At 41.9% G+C, this 15,759-nt stretch overlaps 1 protein-coding gene across 1 annotated transcript; it reads left to right on the top strand.

Moving 5' to 3' along the window:
* Window positions 1-1,668: 1,668 nt before the first annotated feature.
* ZFAND1 (zinc finger AN1-type containing 1) lies at window positions 1,669-13,570 on the top strand. The gene is made up of 8 exons (XM_050941506.1): window positions 1,669-1,753; window positions 4,332-4,374; window positions 5,857-5,896; window positions 6,157-6,284; window positions 6,372-6,463; window positions 9,411-9,535; window positions 12,574-12,729; window positions 12,837-13,570. The coding sequence occupies exons 1-8, from the start codon at window positions 1,699-1,701 to the stop codon at window positions 13,005-13,007; spliced, it is 810 nt and encodes a 269-aa protein (XP_050797463.1). The 5' UTR covers window positions 1,669-1,698; the 3' UTR covers window positions 13,008-13,570.
* The last annotated feature ends 2,189 nt before the right edge of the window (window positions 13,571-15,759 follow it).

Below are 15,759 nucleotides of genomic sequence, written 5' to 3'. Positions count from 1 at the left end.
GACGAAGAGGAAATACAATAGAAGTCTATAAAATTAGGAATGGTGTGGAGAAAGTTAATATGGAAGTGTTATTTACACCTTCACATAATACAAGAACTAAGGATCACCTAATGAAATTAATAGGCAACAGGTTTAAAACAAACATAAGGAAATATTTCTTCACAAAACACATAGTCAACCTGTGGAACTTGGTTGTGAGGCGATGTTGTGTAGGCCATAAGTATAATGAGTAAAAAAAAAAAAAATAATTAAATACATTCATGGAGGTTGGTCCATCAGTGGCTATTAGCCAAGCTGGTTGCAGGTTCTCCTAAACCTCAAACTTCCAGAAGGTGGGTTTGGACAAGAGGGATGGATCACTCAAAATTTTTCTGTTCTGTTTATTCCATTTGAATCATCTGGCACCGGACACTGCCAGAAGACTGGATACTAGGCTAGCTGGACTATTGATCTCACCCGTCATTTATACCTTGGTATTTCACCTTTGGCATTTACTCTGCTGAGCTCAAAGAGTGGCAGAAAAGAGGCATGACACTGAGGCATCTATGGTCTCAGTCCCACTTTTAGACTAGCCCAGAAACTGACCTCTCCCCAGAGACAGACTGCAACCCCCATACACAGTCCTCCACCACAAGCCCAGCCTCCCAGGAACGGCGAGTTATATAGGCCTGTGGTGCCCATGCTTCAGAAATATTCAGGGCAAGGCTCCACCAACTGCCCCTGTGCGCTTCCCCCAGATCATCTCCCAGCCCCGCCTGCCGCCCCCAGGTGATTTAAAAGTGCCCAGGGGCCACCACCACCAGCGCAGTGGGACCAAGGCGGCTTCCTGCCCACCCTCACTCCGCATCACTCCTGGAAGCGGCCATACGTCCCTGCGGTCCTAGGGTGGAGGTGTCTCTGCATGCTGCCTCCGCACCCCTCCCACACCCCAAGTCTCTCCCAGAGCCTTAGGCAGATGGGAGGGATGGGGCAGGACTTGGGCCCATTCTGGGCACCACCAAAAAATATACAAGCCTGCCACCACTGCCAGGAACCCCTCAGCACTGAACACCCTTCCACAAGACATGGCCACCCTGACTCTTCCAGCCCATGCACCCCCCCCCCCACAAACTCCACACCCTATTCCTTGCACACACTCCACCCCACAGCCCATACCCACTCCCCATTCCTACCCCACACCCTGCCCACTGCCCGTACTCCTCAGCCCCATTCCTCACACACACCCTGCACATACCCCTCTTCAGCCCCACTCCTCGCACGCACCCTGCCCACACCCCTCTTCAGCCCCACTCCTCGCACACACCCTGCCCACTACCCATACCCCTCTTCAGCCCCACTCCTCGCACACACCCTGCCCACTACCCGTACCCCTCTTCAGCCCCACTCCTCGCACACACCCTGCTCACTGCCCATACCCCTCCTCAGCCCCGCTCCTCGCACACCACTGCCCACACCAACTCTAAACAGCCACCACGCCCCAGCTCTCGCCCTCACACACCGTACTGGACTAGACCTCTCCCCTTTCCCCCGCGTCACAAGGTTTCTCCCGCCAATCCCCGCGGTGGGGCAGTGACGTATACACACAAGGACAATAACTCCGCCCCTCCCGCAGTCGCGGAAAGGAGACCTCCAATATCCCAACAATCCCTGCGCAATAACAGTGACTGAACAAGCCGTGGCGCAGGCGCAGGGGGTGCGATGGCGGAGCTGGCGATCGGGCAGCACTGCGGGGCGGAGCACTGCGGCCAGCTGGGTAGGCGAGGGGCACTCGGGGTATTAGTGTAGATGGGGCTCGGATGTTTTCCTATTTCATTGTCCGCAGGAACCACTTCCGCTTGGGCGGTGCGGCGAGCGCGAGCTGTCTGCGGCTGAGCTCAGGAGGCGGGACACGCCGGAGAGGGGCGGGGCTTGGGAGTCGGGTGCTGTGAAGGGGCGTGGCCTGTCTCGAGGTGGGCACGGCAGGTAGCAAGGGCGTGGTACCAGCTCCGAGAGGCGGGGCCTGGCGGGAGGAGGCGTGGGCGTGACTACGTGCGAGCCGCTGACCCTTGGTGGCCCACCTCAGCCACGCTCCCTGTGTGTCCCTCACCCCCATACCCAGAACAGTTCAGTCCGGCCGCTGGGTCTGAGGCCGTCCTCCCTCGGCCCGCAGTAAGTGTCACTTTCACGGGCAGTCTAATGATCCTGGGGGTGTCTCTCCTCTGGGTGAGGTGCTGCGGTGGCTGCCTCCAGGAAACCCTAGTATGGTTCAGCCATCAGCAAACCCATCATGCCCATGAGGGGCAGTGAGATGACAAGAACAGGGCTGAAGTAGTGTGTGAGTTAGAACATCAGGGTTGGAAGGGACCTCGGGAGGGTCGGGAGGTCATATAGTCCAAATCCCCCCCCCCAGGGGACCAATCACCAGACTGATTTTTGTCCCAGATCCCTAAATGTCCCTTTCAGGGATTGAACTCACAAACCCTGTGTTTAGCAAGCCAGTGCTCAAACCACTGAGCTATCCCACAACCTGCCAGCTTTTGTCCACAAGAGGTTGAGGCTCCTTGCAGCTAAGTTGCCAGTGTCAGCATGCGAAGGAATTTTTTTTGGAGAAACATGTTAAAACCATGTTACTCTTAAAAGGTGGCATCTGAAGCATCATTAAGGAAAGGATGCCTTCACTGGATATAGTTTTTGTTTCATTTACCAGAATGTTTTCATTTACCAGAATTTCCAGTCTCATTTGATGGGGATTAGAGCAGGTGCACTGAATTGTGTAGTGGGCCAGAAAAAAAACAGTTTACCTTAGCAGATTCATTGTTAATGGGGCTGATGGCCCTTTCCCTATTCCTCCTGGTCTGGCACTTTGAAATCAGTGCCATTCCAGTGCCTAATGAGATGTGTAATAGTACCACACAAGTTAGGAGAGCCATAGAGAGCTTTGTGGCCGCACTTTCTGCAGTTTCTTTTAGAACTGTGGTACTTATATATGTTTTGTTTACACCAGCATTTTTTGGGAAAACTCTCACTGTTGCTGTGTTAGTGTAGATGGGGCTCAGATGTTTTCCTATTTCATTGTCTAGCTTTGTTCTGAGCTGTGTTAGATGACACATTTGTAAAAACATCTATCTCTGTTTGCTCTAGTGCTACTACCATTGGAGCTGATGTGGTATGGTGGCAGTGCAAAACTGGGAGATTTTCTGAAAAATGCTAGTTCAGGAATAGCCATAAAGACAGCGTAAGCTGTGAAGAGAAGTACACTCTTGTTAAAGGTTGGCAAAAGGTCAATTTGCAAATACCAGATTTCATGGGTAATATATATAATAAGACCTTGCATTCCTATAGCACCTTTCATCAAAAGTTCTCATAATGCTTTACAAAGATAATTAGGGAAACATCACACCTCTGTATTATGAAATCACATTTGCGGATGCGGAAACTGATAAATAGAAAGATATGGGGTGCAGTTGTGCAACCCTTATTCATATTGTAATCATTTACTAATACGAATAGTCTTGTTGAAGTCAGTGAGACTACTTTCTTGAGTAAGTGCTCATCATTATGAGTAAAGGTCACACTGAACTAAGTGACTTGCCTGAGTTTATGCAGGAAGTGAGCAGTAGAATCAGGAATAGAGCCCAGTAAACCGGACTGATGCCCAGTACCATGACCTAAGTACTAGACATGGTTTCACCTCTGTAAAATATAAAGCATTCATATATGACTGATTGCACCAGTCATTCTACGTAATAGCTTAAATATCTAGATTTGCCACAGAATTAAGGGATGAATATATATCAAAAGATGAGATTGGTTTGTGCATCACCTTATAATAGTTGTACAAAAACAAAGATTCCCCCTTGTACTCCATCAAACTGTAACTGGGATACTGATCAGGGTGATCTTGTCATAAATTATAAATTGGCTGACACTGATAAAATACAGCTTGCTTTTTTGTACAGAAGTACACTTTAAATTCCTACTCCTAGAATATACATGAATGCACTTCATTTTACCTCTTATTTTTTTAGTAGCAGTAGCAAACTAGAATATACTGTGCATGTTTTAAGATGTGCTACAAAAAAAACAACAACATTGTTAAGTAGATTTAACTTTTTAAAGTCTTTTTGAGTCTGTAGAATTAGCAAATTAGACTTGGTCCAATTTCTTAAATATTAATGCAGGCACTGTATGAAGGGCTGAATGTAAATTGGTTTGAATGCTTTGGTAGGGAAGACATTTTTGCGTTTATTTCTTGTGGGCATTGGTACTTAACCATATACATATTTAGATTAAAAACTATTAGCTAAATAATTACCTTAGGTAATTAAAAAAACTCTCTCTTTTGGTTTCAGATTTTCTGCCCTTTGTATGTGATGGCTGTTCAGGAGTTTTTTGGTAAGACATCATATAATGTATGATCTTAGACACTTAAACTTGAATCCAACTACCAAAAAGGAAATGTTACAGTATTTTAAGCTGAATAGAAAAATCAAGGAGGGTGTCACTGTTGATTTAGTAAAAAAGGAGATAAAAAGTTATTTGTAGCATAAATTCAGGAACAGATATATCATGAATTCTTATTACTGTCCTATTTTATTTCTCTGGGTCTTTTGTGAATGAGGGCAGTTAGACAAAGAAGATGGCCATACTCCATAGGGCATATTTGGTCTTCAGCTTGTGCTTTTGGTACCTCCGATTTAAGTCAACGGGAAGACTATTTTTGTACGCAGCCAGATCAAAACAGAGCTATCTCGCTTAGAGTTCCCTACGTTGGAGTTAAAATTCTTGGAATGTATACTATAAATTTAGCTCTTTTCTTTCCCAGTTAAGTTGTCAGATAAAGCAGCTCACTGCTTATAGGCTTCTTACGCTTCTTATTGCTTTCTGGTAATATATGGTCAAACAAACTCGTTTAACTTTCTGCTTCCAGTTCTGAGAATCTTTATAAATAAATGTTCTGTATATATATTTGATGTGACACTCAAATTAGATTAGATTCTGATGTTAGTCTTCCTCAGTCTCTCCTGTTGAAGATGTTCTACTTTGGAGAAATAATTAAATAGTCATTGGGTCAGAGAGAGGAAGTGAGACTGTCTCTCTAGCCTGGTAATTAGAGCACCCATCTGGAAGATTAGAGACCCAGGATCCAGAACCTCTGCTCTGTTGACTGGGTCTACCACATCCTGGGTGAGGGCTCTAGCCACTGGGCTGAAAATTATAAGGGAGGCACACACCTCCAGCCTCCTTCCTGGATTTTGAATGTATCTCAGGCTGGTAGGCATGCTCAGAGGGTGCTTACCGGATTGGACTATGCGAGAAAGATAGGTGCTTCTCCATTACCCCCCATTTGTGGATTGCGCTGGGGTTTAGGGATGAGATTGGATGCACATGTCTAGAGGCAGAAACTTAGGCGGCCAGGGAACTTTTACAGCAAAAATGTAGGTGCTGAGTGAGTTTACGGTTAGGTAGTAGCTGAGTGGGGTTTTATAGATCACTGAGGGGCTTAAAATTGGGACTACTTCTGGGGCTTAGCCAGCTAAGTTGATTTGTGGATCTGGGCCTTAGTTTTAAGCATGTGAGTAGCCCTTTTCACTAAAAGTACTTTGCTGAATTGGGGCCTAATTTTTGAGAACTAAACCTTCATATGCTGTCAAGAGCAATATGACACTTTTAGTTTTAAAACCAATCCCCTTGGTGATAAAAATCTATATGCCAGTACAAGTTTTGTAAGAGAATGGTAGTTATTAAGTTGAAAATTGATCATAATGAAAGCCATGCTACATTATAACTTATCAAACACTTATATGGGCTCATGTTTTCTTTTTGCTTTTTTGAAATTTGGATAATGATGGGGACTTTTTTTCTTTTAACTCTAAGCCTTCAACATAGAAGCCGGGATTCTCATGGCTGTTCTGAGGTAAGTTGATAATTTGTGATTTCTTTGCAAGACATCAGAACCTCACCAAACCTGGTTATTGAGGATGTTCAATTCACATAGCTGCAAGTGGAGAACTTTTGTGTTTGTTTAAAGCTTGCAGGTCTCCCTTAATGCACTTTAAGTTAATTTACTGTTTTTCTGTAATGTCAGAATCAAAGCACTAAAGCAAGTTGATAAGGATGCAAGTTTTTTTCCTTACATATGTGTATCTACACTGCATGTTTCTTAATAATGTTTAGGTGAATATAAGAAGCGAGAGCATGAAATCGGATGAACATCGATCTTACCCATGCACTTATAGGGACTGCAATGGAAAAGAGCTTTTACCAGTTTTATGCCCCTACTGCAAGAAACAGTTTTGCTTAAGGTTAGCAGAGCAAAGTGTTGAAACACCTGTGCTCCGTTGATAACATATGGAACATCTAATGAGAGTTTGCTGTTCTATTGTTTATAGACACCGTCATCAGACAGACCATGAGTGTGAGAAACTGGATACCCCTAAACCTCGCATGACTGCTACCCAGAAGCTAGTTAAAGATATTATAGGCAAGTACCATAGGATATTTATTGTATTACACCTCTACCCCGATATAACATTGTCTTTGGGAGCCAAAAAATCTTACTGCATTATAGGTGAAACCACGTTATATTGAACTTGCTTTGAGCAGCCGGAGTGCGCAGCCCGCCCCACCTCCTTCACCCCCGGAATGCTGCTTTACCACGTTATACCCGAATTCATGTTCTATCTGGTCGTGTTGTAGCAGGGTAGAGGTGTATTTTCTTCAGTGGGCTGTTTGAGCTTTTGTATTAGTCTAGAGGTCCAGGCTTGTCAAAAGAATGAAGATACCTTGAATGGACAATGCCTGCCTGTGAGTGCCTATGTATAGCCCTGCTCCTATATTTGGAGACATTATATAGTATGTCAGATGTCCCTCAAGTGTGCCCTGAAATCCAGATGTGGCCCAGGCTGCCCTTTCCCTGCAAATAGAGGATGAGGACAAAGCTGAGGGAGACTGGATTTTATTGCTAATCAAGTCTAAATAGCAGTTTCTGTTGCAATGAAAGGTAAGTATTGTGATTGTGTGGATTAGTAAAAATATTAGGTAAAAATATATGCAGATTGGGTGCAAACCTTAGGCTGCTGGCATGTTGCCCGGGCAGCCGTCATAGTAGCAAAGTTTGGCCACAGAGTGGGCACTTATATGGCCCTGTGGGCTTGACCTACACTAAGGAGCACTGCCAGACATGGGTCCCCTGGCCACGTTATGTTTGTGTAATGGAAGGGCTGGAATAGTACCTCAGGGATGTTGTGGTGAAGCACATTTAGAAGCATCACTTTCTACATCTGTTCAGCTCATGTAGCTTATGCTCCCCCAGTGCTGCTCTGCAGCCACAGATCAGTGCAGAGGACGTGATCTCTTTCTGCTCCACCCCAGCACATTTCTCTGGCCCAGTTACTAATAGGGCTGTCGATTAATTGCAGTTAACTCACACAATTAACTCAAAAAATTAATCATAATTAAAAAAATGAATTGCAGTTTTAATCGCTCTGTTAAACAATAGAATACCAACTGAAAGTTATTGAATATTTTGGATGTTTTTCTACATTTTCATATATATTGATTTCAGCTACAACACAGAATACAAAACGTATATTTTTTATTACAAATATTTGCATGTAAAAATGATAAACAAATAGTATTTTTCAATTCACCTCATACAAGTACTGCAGTGCAATCTCTGTCGTGAGAGTGCAACATAGAAATGTAGATTTTTTTTTTTGTTAAATAACTGCACTCCAGAACAAAACAATGTAAAACTTTAGAGCATACAAATCCACTCAGTCCTACTTCTTGTTCAGCCAATCGCTAACATAAACAAGTTTGTTTACATTTACAGGAGATAATGCTGTCCTCTTCTTATTTACAGTGTGACCAGAAAGTGAGAACTGGCATTTGCAAGGCATTTTTGTAGCAGGCATTGCAAAATATTTATGTGCCACATAAGTTAAACGTTTGTCTGCCTCTTCATGCTTCGGCCACCATTCCAGAGGACATACTTCCATGCTGATGACGCTAATTTAAAAAAAAATGAGTTAATTAAATTTGTGATAGAATTTATTGGGGGGGAATAGTATGTCCCCTACTCTGTTTTACCTGCATTCTGCCATATATTTCATGTTGTAGCAGTCTCGGATGATGTCCCCAGCGTATGTTCATTTTAAGAACACATTCACTGCAGATTTGACAAAACATAAGGAAGATACCAGTGTGAGATTTCTAAGGAAATGCTTTCTAAAGCACTTGACCCAAGGTTTAAGAATCCAAAATCTGAGAGGGACGAGGTGTGGAGCTTGCGTTCAGAAGTCTGAAAAGAGCAGCATTCCGATGTGGAAATTACAGAATCCGAACTACCAAAAAAGAAAATCAGTTTTCCGCTGGTGGCACCTGACTCCGAGGATGAAAATGATATGTGTCAGTCCACACTGCTTTCAGTTGTTATCGAGCAGAACCCATCATAAGCATGGATTCATATCTTCTGGAATGGTGGTTGAAGCATGAAGGGACATATGAATCTTTAGTGCATCTGGCACAAAAATATCTTGCGATATCGGTTACAGTGCCATGCAAACCTCTGTTCTCACTTTCAGGTGACATTGCAAACAAGAAGCAGACAGCATTATCTCCTGCAAATGTAAACAAACTTGTTTGTCTGAGAGATTGGATGAATGAGAAGTAGGACTGAGTGGACTTGCAGGCTCTAAAATTGTACATTGTTTTGGAGTGCAGTTACAGAAGCAAAAAAATCCTACATTTGTATGTTGCACTTTCATGACAAAGAGATTGTACTGCAGTACTTGTAAGAGGTGAATTGAAAAATACTATTTCTTTCATCATTTTTACAGTGCAAGTACTTGTAATCAAAAATAAATATAAAGTGAGCACTGTACACTTTTTATTCTCTGTTGTAATTGAAATCAATATATTTGAAAATGTAGAAAACATCCAAAAATATTTAAATAAATGCTATTCTATTATTGTTTAACAGTGTGATTAATCGTGATTAAATTTTTTTAATCACTTGACAGCCCTAGTTACTAATTCCAGTAGGACTGGCCAGACTCCCTAGTACTCAGAGTACCAGCAACTCTATGATGGTTGCCCAGATGCATGGAAGAGAAGGGGATCCACTCACAAAAGGTATGTCTCAAACTTGGGACAAGTAGGCTTGAGAGTCTGAGCTGTAGTCCGAGCTGCCATGCCCATTCCACTATTTTAGTGTGCTAGCTCAAGCCCTGCTATCATGAGTCTGTCTACCTTGACTGGGAGGCTCGCCCCCGCTGCAGTGTGGGCACACCCACAGAGGCAGATCTAAATTATTCCACTGCACTGAACTCTAAACATTTTGTGACAATAGACACAATGGTAATTTCATTTGTAACAGAGTGAAAGAAAACGTGACTTGCAGTAACATTCAGAAATATTTCCCTTAGATTCTAAAAAAGAGGAGGCAGTAAGAAGCAAAAGACGGAAAGGAGCAAAAAACAGTGAAACAGTAGCAAAGGTGGCACTAATGAAACTGAAAATGCACGCGTGTGGGGATAAGTCCTTGCCACAGGTCAGTCATTCGCAGTTGCCTTCAAACCGCATCCATGTTTCTGATTTACTCTGTTTATTTAAGGATATAAACAGATTTTTAGACTTTCTTTGTTAATTTTACTCTCTCATTTAGAGTAAAACAGAATATTAAAAAAAAAGTATTCTGTTTACTTATTTTTGTTTCTGAATTAGCCCCTGAAAACACAATCATTTACACTCACGCTTAACTTCACACACTGGAGTAATCCTATTAAACGCAACTGAGTACTCGTGTGTAAAATTCAGCATATGCAGGAGCAGGGCCTGAATCTCCTGTCTGAAAGCAAATCCTCTTCTGTTGTGCGTGAGAGAGAAAATGAACTTGTAGTTTTCTATTTAAACAGCATATTAATCTGGGACACTAACCATGAACAAACTGCAATCCAAAAGAAGGCCTGGTCTGCACCACTAAGGGCTGTGAAAAATGTTGTGCCCTGTGTGACACAGTTAGTTCAGCGTAATCCCCACTGTAGACATAATTGACTTAGCTACTGCCTCTCAGAGAGATGGATTACTTACATTGATAGAAAACCCCTTCCAACAATGAAGGAAGCATCTATGCTACAGCGGCACAGCTGCAGTACCATAGCTGTGCCGCTGAAGCATAGACACAACCTAAGTCTTAACGCCCATAACCCCTGAGAGAGGTTCACAATTGAAGCACTGCCTGCCCTCTCATGTGGATGCAGTGACCCTGATTGGTGCATAGAGGGTGCAATTTACATATCTTTGTGCCAGCCTGGAGAAATCTAGCTCATACTTGGCCTGAACTTTGAGTGATAAAACAAGATTTGTTCACACTTCTGCTACAGTTTAGCTGAGCTACATATTTCACCATAGCCAAGGTCAGCAGCATCCATTACTTCAGAGATTCTTCATTGTTTCTCACTATGATCATTCAGAACAACAGCTCCATTTTTTTTTTCCAAACCAGGGTGATTTTTAGTTTGTAAATGTCTTTCTGTTTCCCTCTTGCAAGATTTCATTCTAGACCAATTTGTAATTTTATATATTGGCCATATCATATACAATGCATTTCATCATTTTTACTATTAGGCTTTGTCTTGTTTTACATTTAATTACTGTAAAACAAATGTAGCTCTTCCCTCTCTGAATCCTATTATGGCTTTTTCTCTACTACAAATCTCCACATGCTTGGAGTACAAATTAAACATTCCTGTTTAGGTAGCAATCTTAATGTGAAGTCCTTGCTTGCTGCATAATCCTTAGATTATGCCATTTTAATAGATGTACAAATGGAGACAGTGATTAACATCTTGAGATGCAGGAGGAAACATAATGAGTTTAGGTTTTTTTGTTATAAGGCAATTAAATTGCTGCTCCCTAACTCTAAAGATTGTCACCCACAGCACAAATGGCTCTATGTTAATTCCTTTCATTATTCATTTGCTTAAATGGAGTTTAATTGTTTAATCATGTAGAATAGTGATAATCTATCACAGATGCAATTAAGCTCCAACCCACAATTCTCCTCTCTTTTCAGTTCCCTTCTCAGTCTCTCTTCCCAGCCCTCATTCTGTGCTATTCTCCCCAACTATCTCTTCAGCTTAGTGACAGATGTCCCTTGGATCCCTCTCTGCTGCATCACTTCTCACAGCTGGAAAGTTGGTCTAGTTAAGCCCTCAAGTTTTTCTTGTCGAACTCTTTCTAAATTTGTAGGTTTTTTTCTAAATTGTTTCCCACGATATGTCTTGACTTCACAGTAAACTCAAGTTACTCCTCTTGAGTTTGCCTGGCTTGAGTGAGAGTAGCCATGTTGTAAAATAACAGTCAAGTTGCTATGTCTGCTCTGGCATTGTACTTGCTCAGGTATTGCAGTGAGACTTATGGAGGCGCATCTCATGGTTAGTATTACTGTATGAATTCTGTCCCAGTGAATTGTGAGAGAACTTGTCTGTCCTTTCTGGACACACAGTAGGAATTGTGGGAAAGCATTGGAGGACAATCGGCAGTAGAGTGGCACTATCCTGCATCCAGTTATAGAGTGGTCATGTTAGTAGGTTACGAGTTATGCTTGTTTGAGTTTCAGCCTATGTCCCCTCTTGGGCCAGGTAACTTGAGTTAAAAACACCACCACACTTGAGTTAAAGGTTTTTGTGTGTGGATGGAATTCAGGGTTAGGGTCAGTGCTCAAGTCATTACTTGAGTTAACTGCAGTGAAGACAAGCCCACAGACTTAGGGGTGGTTTGGGTAGGGAGGTATGAATTCTTTCTAGGGGAAACCCAAGTAAAACCAATGAAAAGAAGAAATATTTTTATCTTGCTTACTTGCTTTCAGCTGGCACCTGGCAAAGGCGAACCTATCTATTATGTTTATAGAACATAAAATAGAAGTTGATGAAACCAGGGAAACAAGTATGAAGGGGAAACAAACCAGAAAAAAACAGGTTGTCCCTACTTCATATTTAAAATATACATCTTTTAGGCAATAAAGATTGTAATAGTACCCTCTCTTATAAATGCTTCAGTCATGGGAAAGGCCACAAAGCTTTTGGTACCTATAGGGAGGAGGATGAAGGTTGAGAAGCTGGCCTTGAAAGAAGTGCTGGCAGGCATCTCTGATATCACTGATTGCTCTTTATCATCAGAGCTCTATACATCGGCTCCCCAGTGTACATTACTACCAGCAGCCTTCTGTTTGCTTTCCAGCTTGGGACTTCCACAGTATTGTGACATATTGTATTCCTGACAAACACCAGCACGGGAGCCCAACCAGCATTCTCTTTAAACTACCTTCTTCCTCTTCAAAGCGATCATTATTGTCTTGATAGCCAGGGCAGGGACTTTCTCTTCATAGGTATTTGTAACTGCATCTAGCACAATGGGAGCCTAATCTCGACTGAGGCCTTTGGGGAGTACTGCAGTATAAAGTGATTAATAATAATAATTAATAATGTACATGTCAGCTTAATTCTCTTTAGACCAGCAAAATTAATTGATGTGTGTTTGTGCTTGTTCGTTTCTCCTGAGTTCATCTTTCTCTGTTTCTTACTATAGACAGAAAGAATTTACTTTCAAGTATTTTTACCTAAGGGAAGCAAGGAGAAGAGCAAACCCATGTTCTTTTGCAGTAAGTGGAGTATTGGCAAAGTAGTAGATTTTGCAGCTTGCTTAGCAGACCTTAAAAATGACAACAACAAATCAACAGCCAAGGTAAATCAGTGGTAGCAATTTTCATTTAATGTTATAATTTTTTTCTGTCTTTCATGCGCGAATATGAATTAACAGCAAGATGTTTTTGCGGGGGGCATTTCTTGCAGAAATTAAGGCTGTGTCATACTACATCTGGAGAAGCTTTGCCATTGGACCACACATTGGCTACTTGGCTATCCAATCAAGAGTGTCCATTATATAATGGTGGAAACATTATTCTGGAATACCTTGATAATGAAGATCAGTTTATAGAAGATACAAATTCATATTTAGAGTAGCTAATTGGTGAACTGGATGGAAACAAAGATCATCAGAAAAAACACTGAGCTAAATCCAAGCACAGCTTACGTTTAGAATAGGTTCAGGCCTGATTTGGCCCTCAGCCACCCAGAAACAATTCCCACCAACTTCAGTGGGAGTTGCATCTGCATAACTGTGGGTAGAATTGAGCCCAATCTCTAAAAATAAATGTATATATTTAATGTAGAACAGTTGTGGTTACTTGAAACAATAGTTTAACCCACTTAATAAATATTTGATGTTGGTGAATTTGAAATATTTATAAGACAGAAAGTGTTCCAGTCACAACTGGCGCAGGATGCCTATGGCAGTAAACTAACTAATCCACCAGCTACCAAAACTTGGGAGTGGTTGATACTGCTAAAAGAAAATGGATTGGTAAGCGGACATCACCTCTGTGATATGACTCTTTCCATTTATTTTATTCTATTGCCATTATGCAACCAAATGAAATTTTTATCTTTGGTTTTGTATTTTAAAGTATTCTTTTTTGTACATTACAAAGTATTGATGAAAACAATAAATGAATTAATAATGTAAACCAGCAGAGTGAACCGTTAACTAAAGAGATAAGAAGCTGCTTATATTGTTGGAGGGGAAACCTGGTTTGACCTAGAGCCCTTCTTCATTCTGCACCTCCCTCTTTTGTGGCTAAACAGAGTGACAGCCCTACAGAACAGAACAGTCCAGTACCTTTCTAAAGCACGACAATAATGTATTTTTTATTCTCTATTTCTTCCTTTTAAGAATGTACAGGACAGAGTTTGGAAAAAAACAACCCATGTTTTACAAGCTCGCACGTGAGGCAGTATTGTTCAGTGGTTAGGGAGCTAACCTACAACTTGGGAGATCTGGCTCAAGTCCCTACATGGTCACAGACTTCCTATGAGACCTTGGACTTAGTCTCTCTGTTCTTCAGTTTTCCATCTGTAAAAAGGAGATAATAGCATTTCCCTACATCCCAGGGGTATTATAAAGATAAATATATTAAAGATTCTGAGGCACTTAATTACTACAGTAATCGGGGTCATATAAGTACCAAAGACAAGCAAGTTTTCATAACATGTAAAATCCTATTTATCTAATGATCGTAGATATTTGAGTTTAAACAGATGTCCTCTCCGAGACAGGGACCCATGTCCCATGCAGCACATTCAACACAATAATGTTACAGGCAGGCACTGCAAGTTTATGCAGCAGAAAGTTCAGCTTTTTACATTTTCATACATATTGTATTGTGTTGTAATTGAAATCAAAATGTATATATTATCTTTGTTACAAATATTTACACCGTAAAAATCGTAAACAAAAGTAATAATATTTTTCAATTCACCTCATACAATCTGTAGTGCAATCTCTTTGTCATGAAAGTGCAGTTTACAAATGTAGATTTTCTTTTTTTTTGTTTGTTACATAATGGCACTCCAAAACACAACCATGTAACACTTAAGAGCCTACAAGTCCACTCAGTCCTACTTCTTGTTCAGCCAATTGCTAAGACAAACAAGTTTGTTTACATTTACAGGAGATAATGCTGTCCTCTTCTTCTTATAATGTCACCAGAAAGTGAGAACAGGCATTTGCATGGCACTTTTGTAGCCAGCATTGCAAGGTATTTACGTGCCAGATATGCTAAACTTTCATATGTCCCTTCATACTTTGGCCACCATTCCACATCACTATAATAACAGAGATACTCCCTGCCTCAAATAACAGTCAGCGTGAATTGTTGGATGTGTGCAGGGTTTATGCATGGGTTGCCGTGCACTGGCAGAGCCGTGGGATGAAGAGTGGTTGGTGTGCACTGGCAGAGCTGAGGGTGCAGGGATTTGGGGTGCACCAACAGAGTTGTGGGGTGCAGGGGATTGGGATTTATCTGCAGAGCTGTGGGGTGCACTGGCTGAGCTGAGGGGGAAAAGGGTTGGGGTACATTGGCAGAGCTGTGGGTGCAGAAACAGAGCTGGAGTGTGCCATGCTTCCCTCACCTGATCCCCCAACCTCTCTCCCCCTTTACCACTCATCCCCATGTAGCCCTCTGGTTTCATGAACAGTAACTTAAAGCAGCTCTCTTGATAAAACCTGTACATTCTAGATCTCACAATTTCGTGTTGCCTGCTTCCCTGACCTATCACTTCTTCATCCACTATGAGATTTACTGGATCTATTTTGACTTTAATAATCCACATTGTAAGGCCCAGATTGTGAGCAAGAAGCTGCTTCTACTTGTATGGCTGTGCTGGGGCAACTCACAACAACCACCTCTGAGCTCTCCAGATTGCTTGTTCCACACAGACACCTACTCAGACCAGTAGCTGAAAAGCCACAATCTGGTATTAAGGGCTTGATCCTGTTTCCACTGAGGTCAGTGGCAAAACTTTCACTGGCTTCAGGAGATATAGGACTGGTCCCCAAATTACCCATACAATGAACTATATATTAGAGCTGTCAAGTGATTAAAAAATTAATTGCAATTAACCGCATTGTTCATAATAGAATACCATGTATTTAAATATTTTTGTTGTTATAACCGTGTTGTAAAATATTGGAGCATACAGCACACGGCTATAAGCATAGGATTTGTGAAAGGAATAGGTTATAGGCATAAGAATACATAAGCATAGGAATATTGTCATCGGCCAGGTCCAGCCTCCCATATAGGCAGCACCAGCAGGCCTTTAAACTGCCAAAAGCACACTCAGCAGTCATTCTGCACTTGCTCAGCCTATTGAA

This window comes from Gopherus flavomarginatus, chromosome 2 (assembly GCF_025201925.1).
Source record: "Gopherus flavomarginatus isolate rGopFla2 chromosome 2, rGopFla2.mat.asm, whole genome shotgun sequence".
Taxonomy (NCBI): Eukaryota; Metazoa; Chordata; order Testudines; family Testudinidae; genus Gopherus; species Gopherus flavomarginatus.
This window is presented reverse-complemented; position numbering and strand designations above follow the sequence as displayed.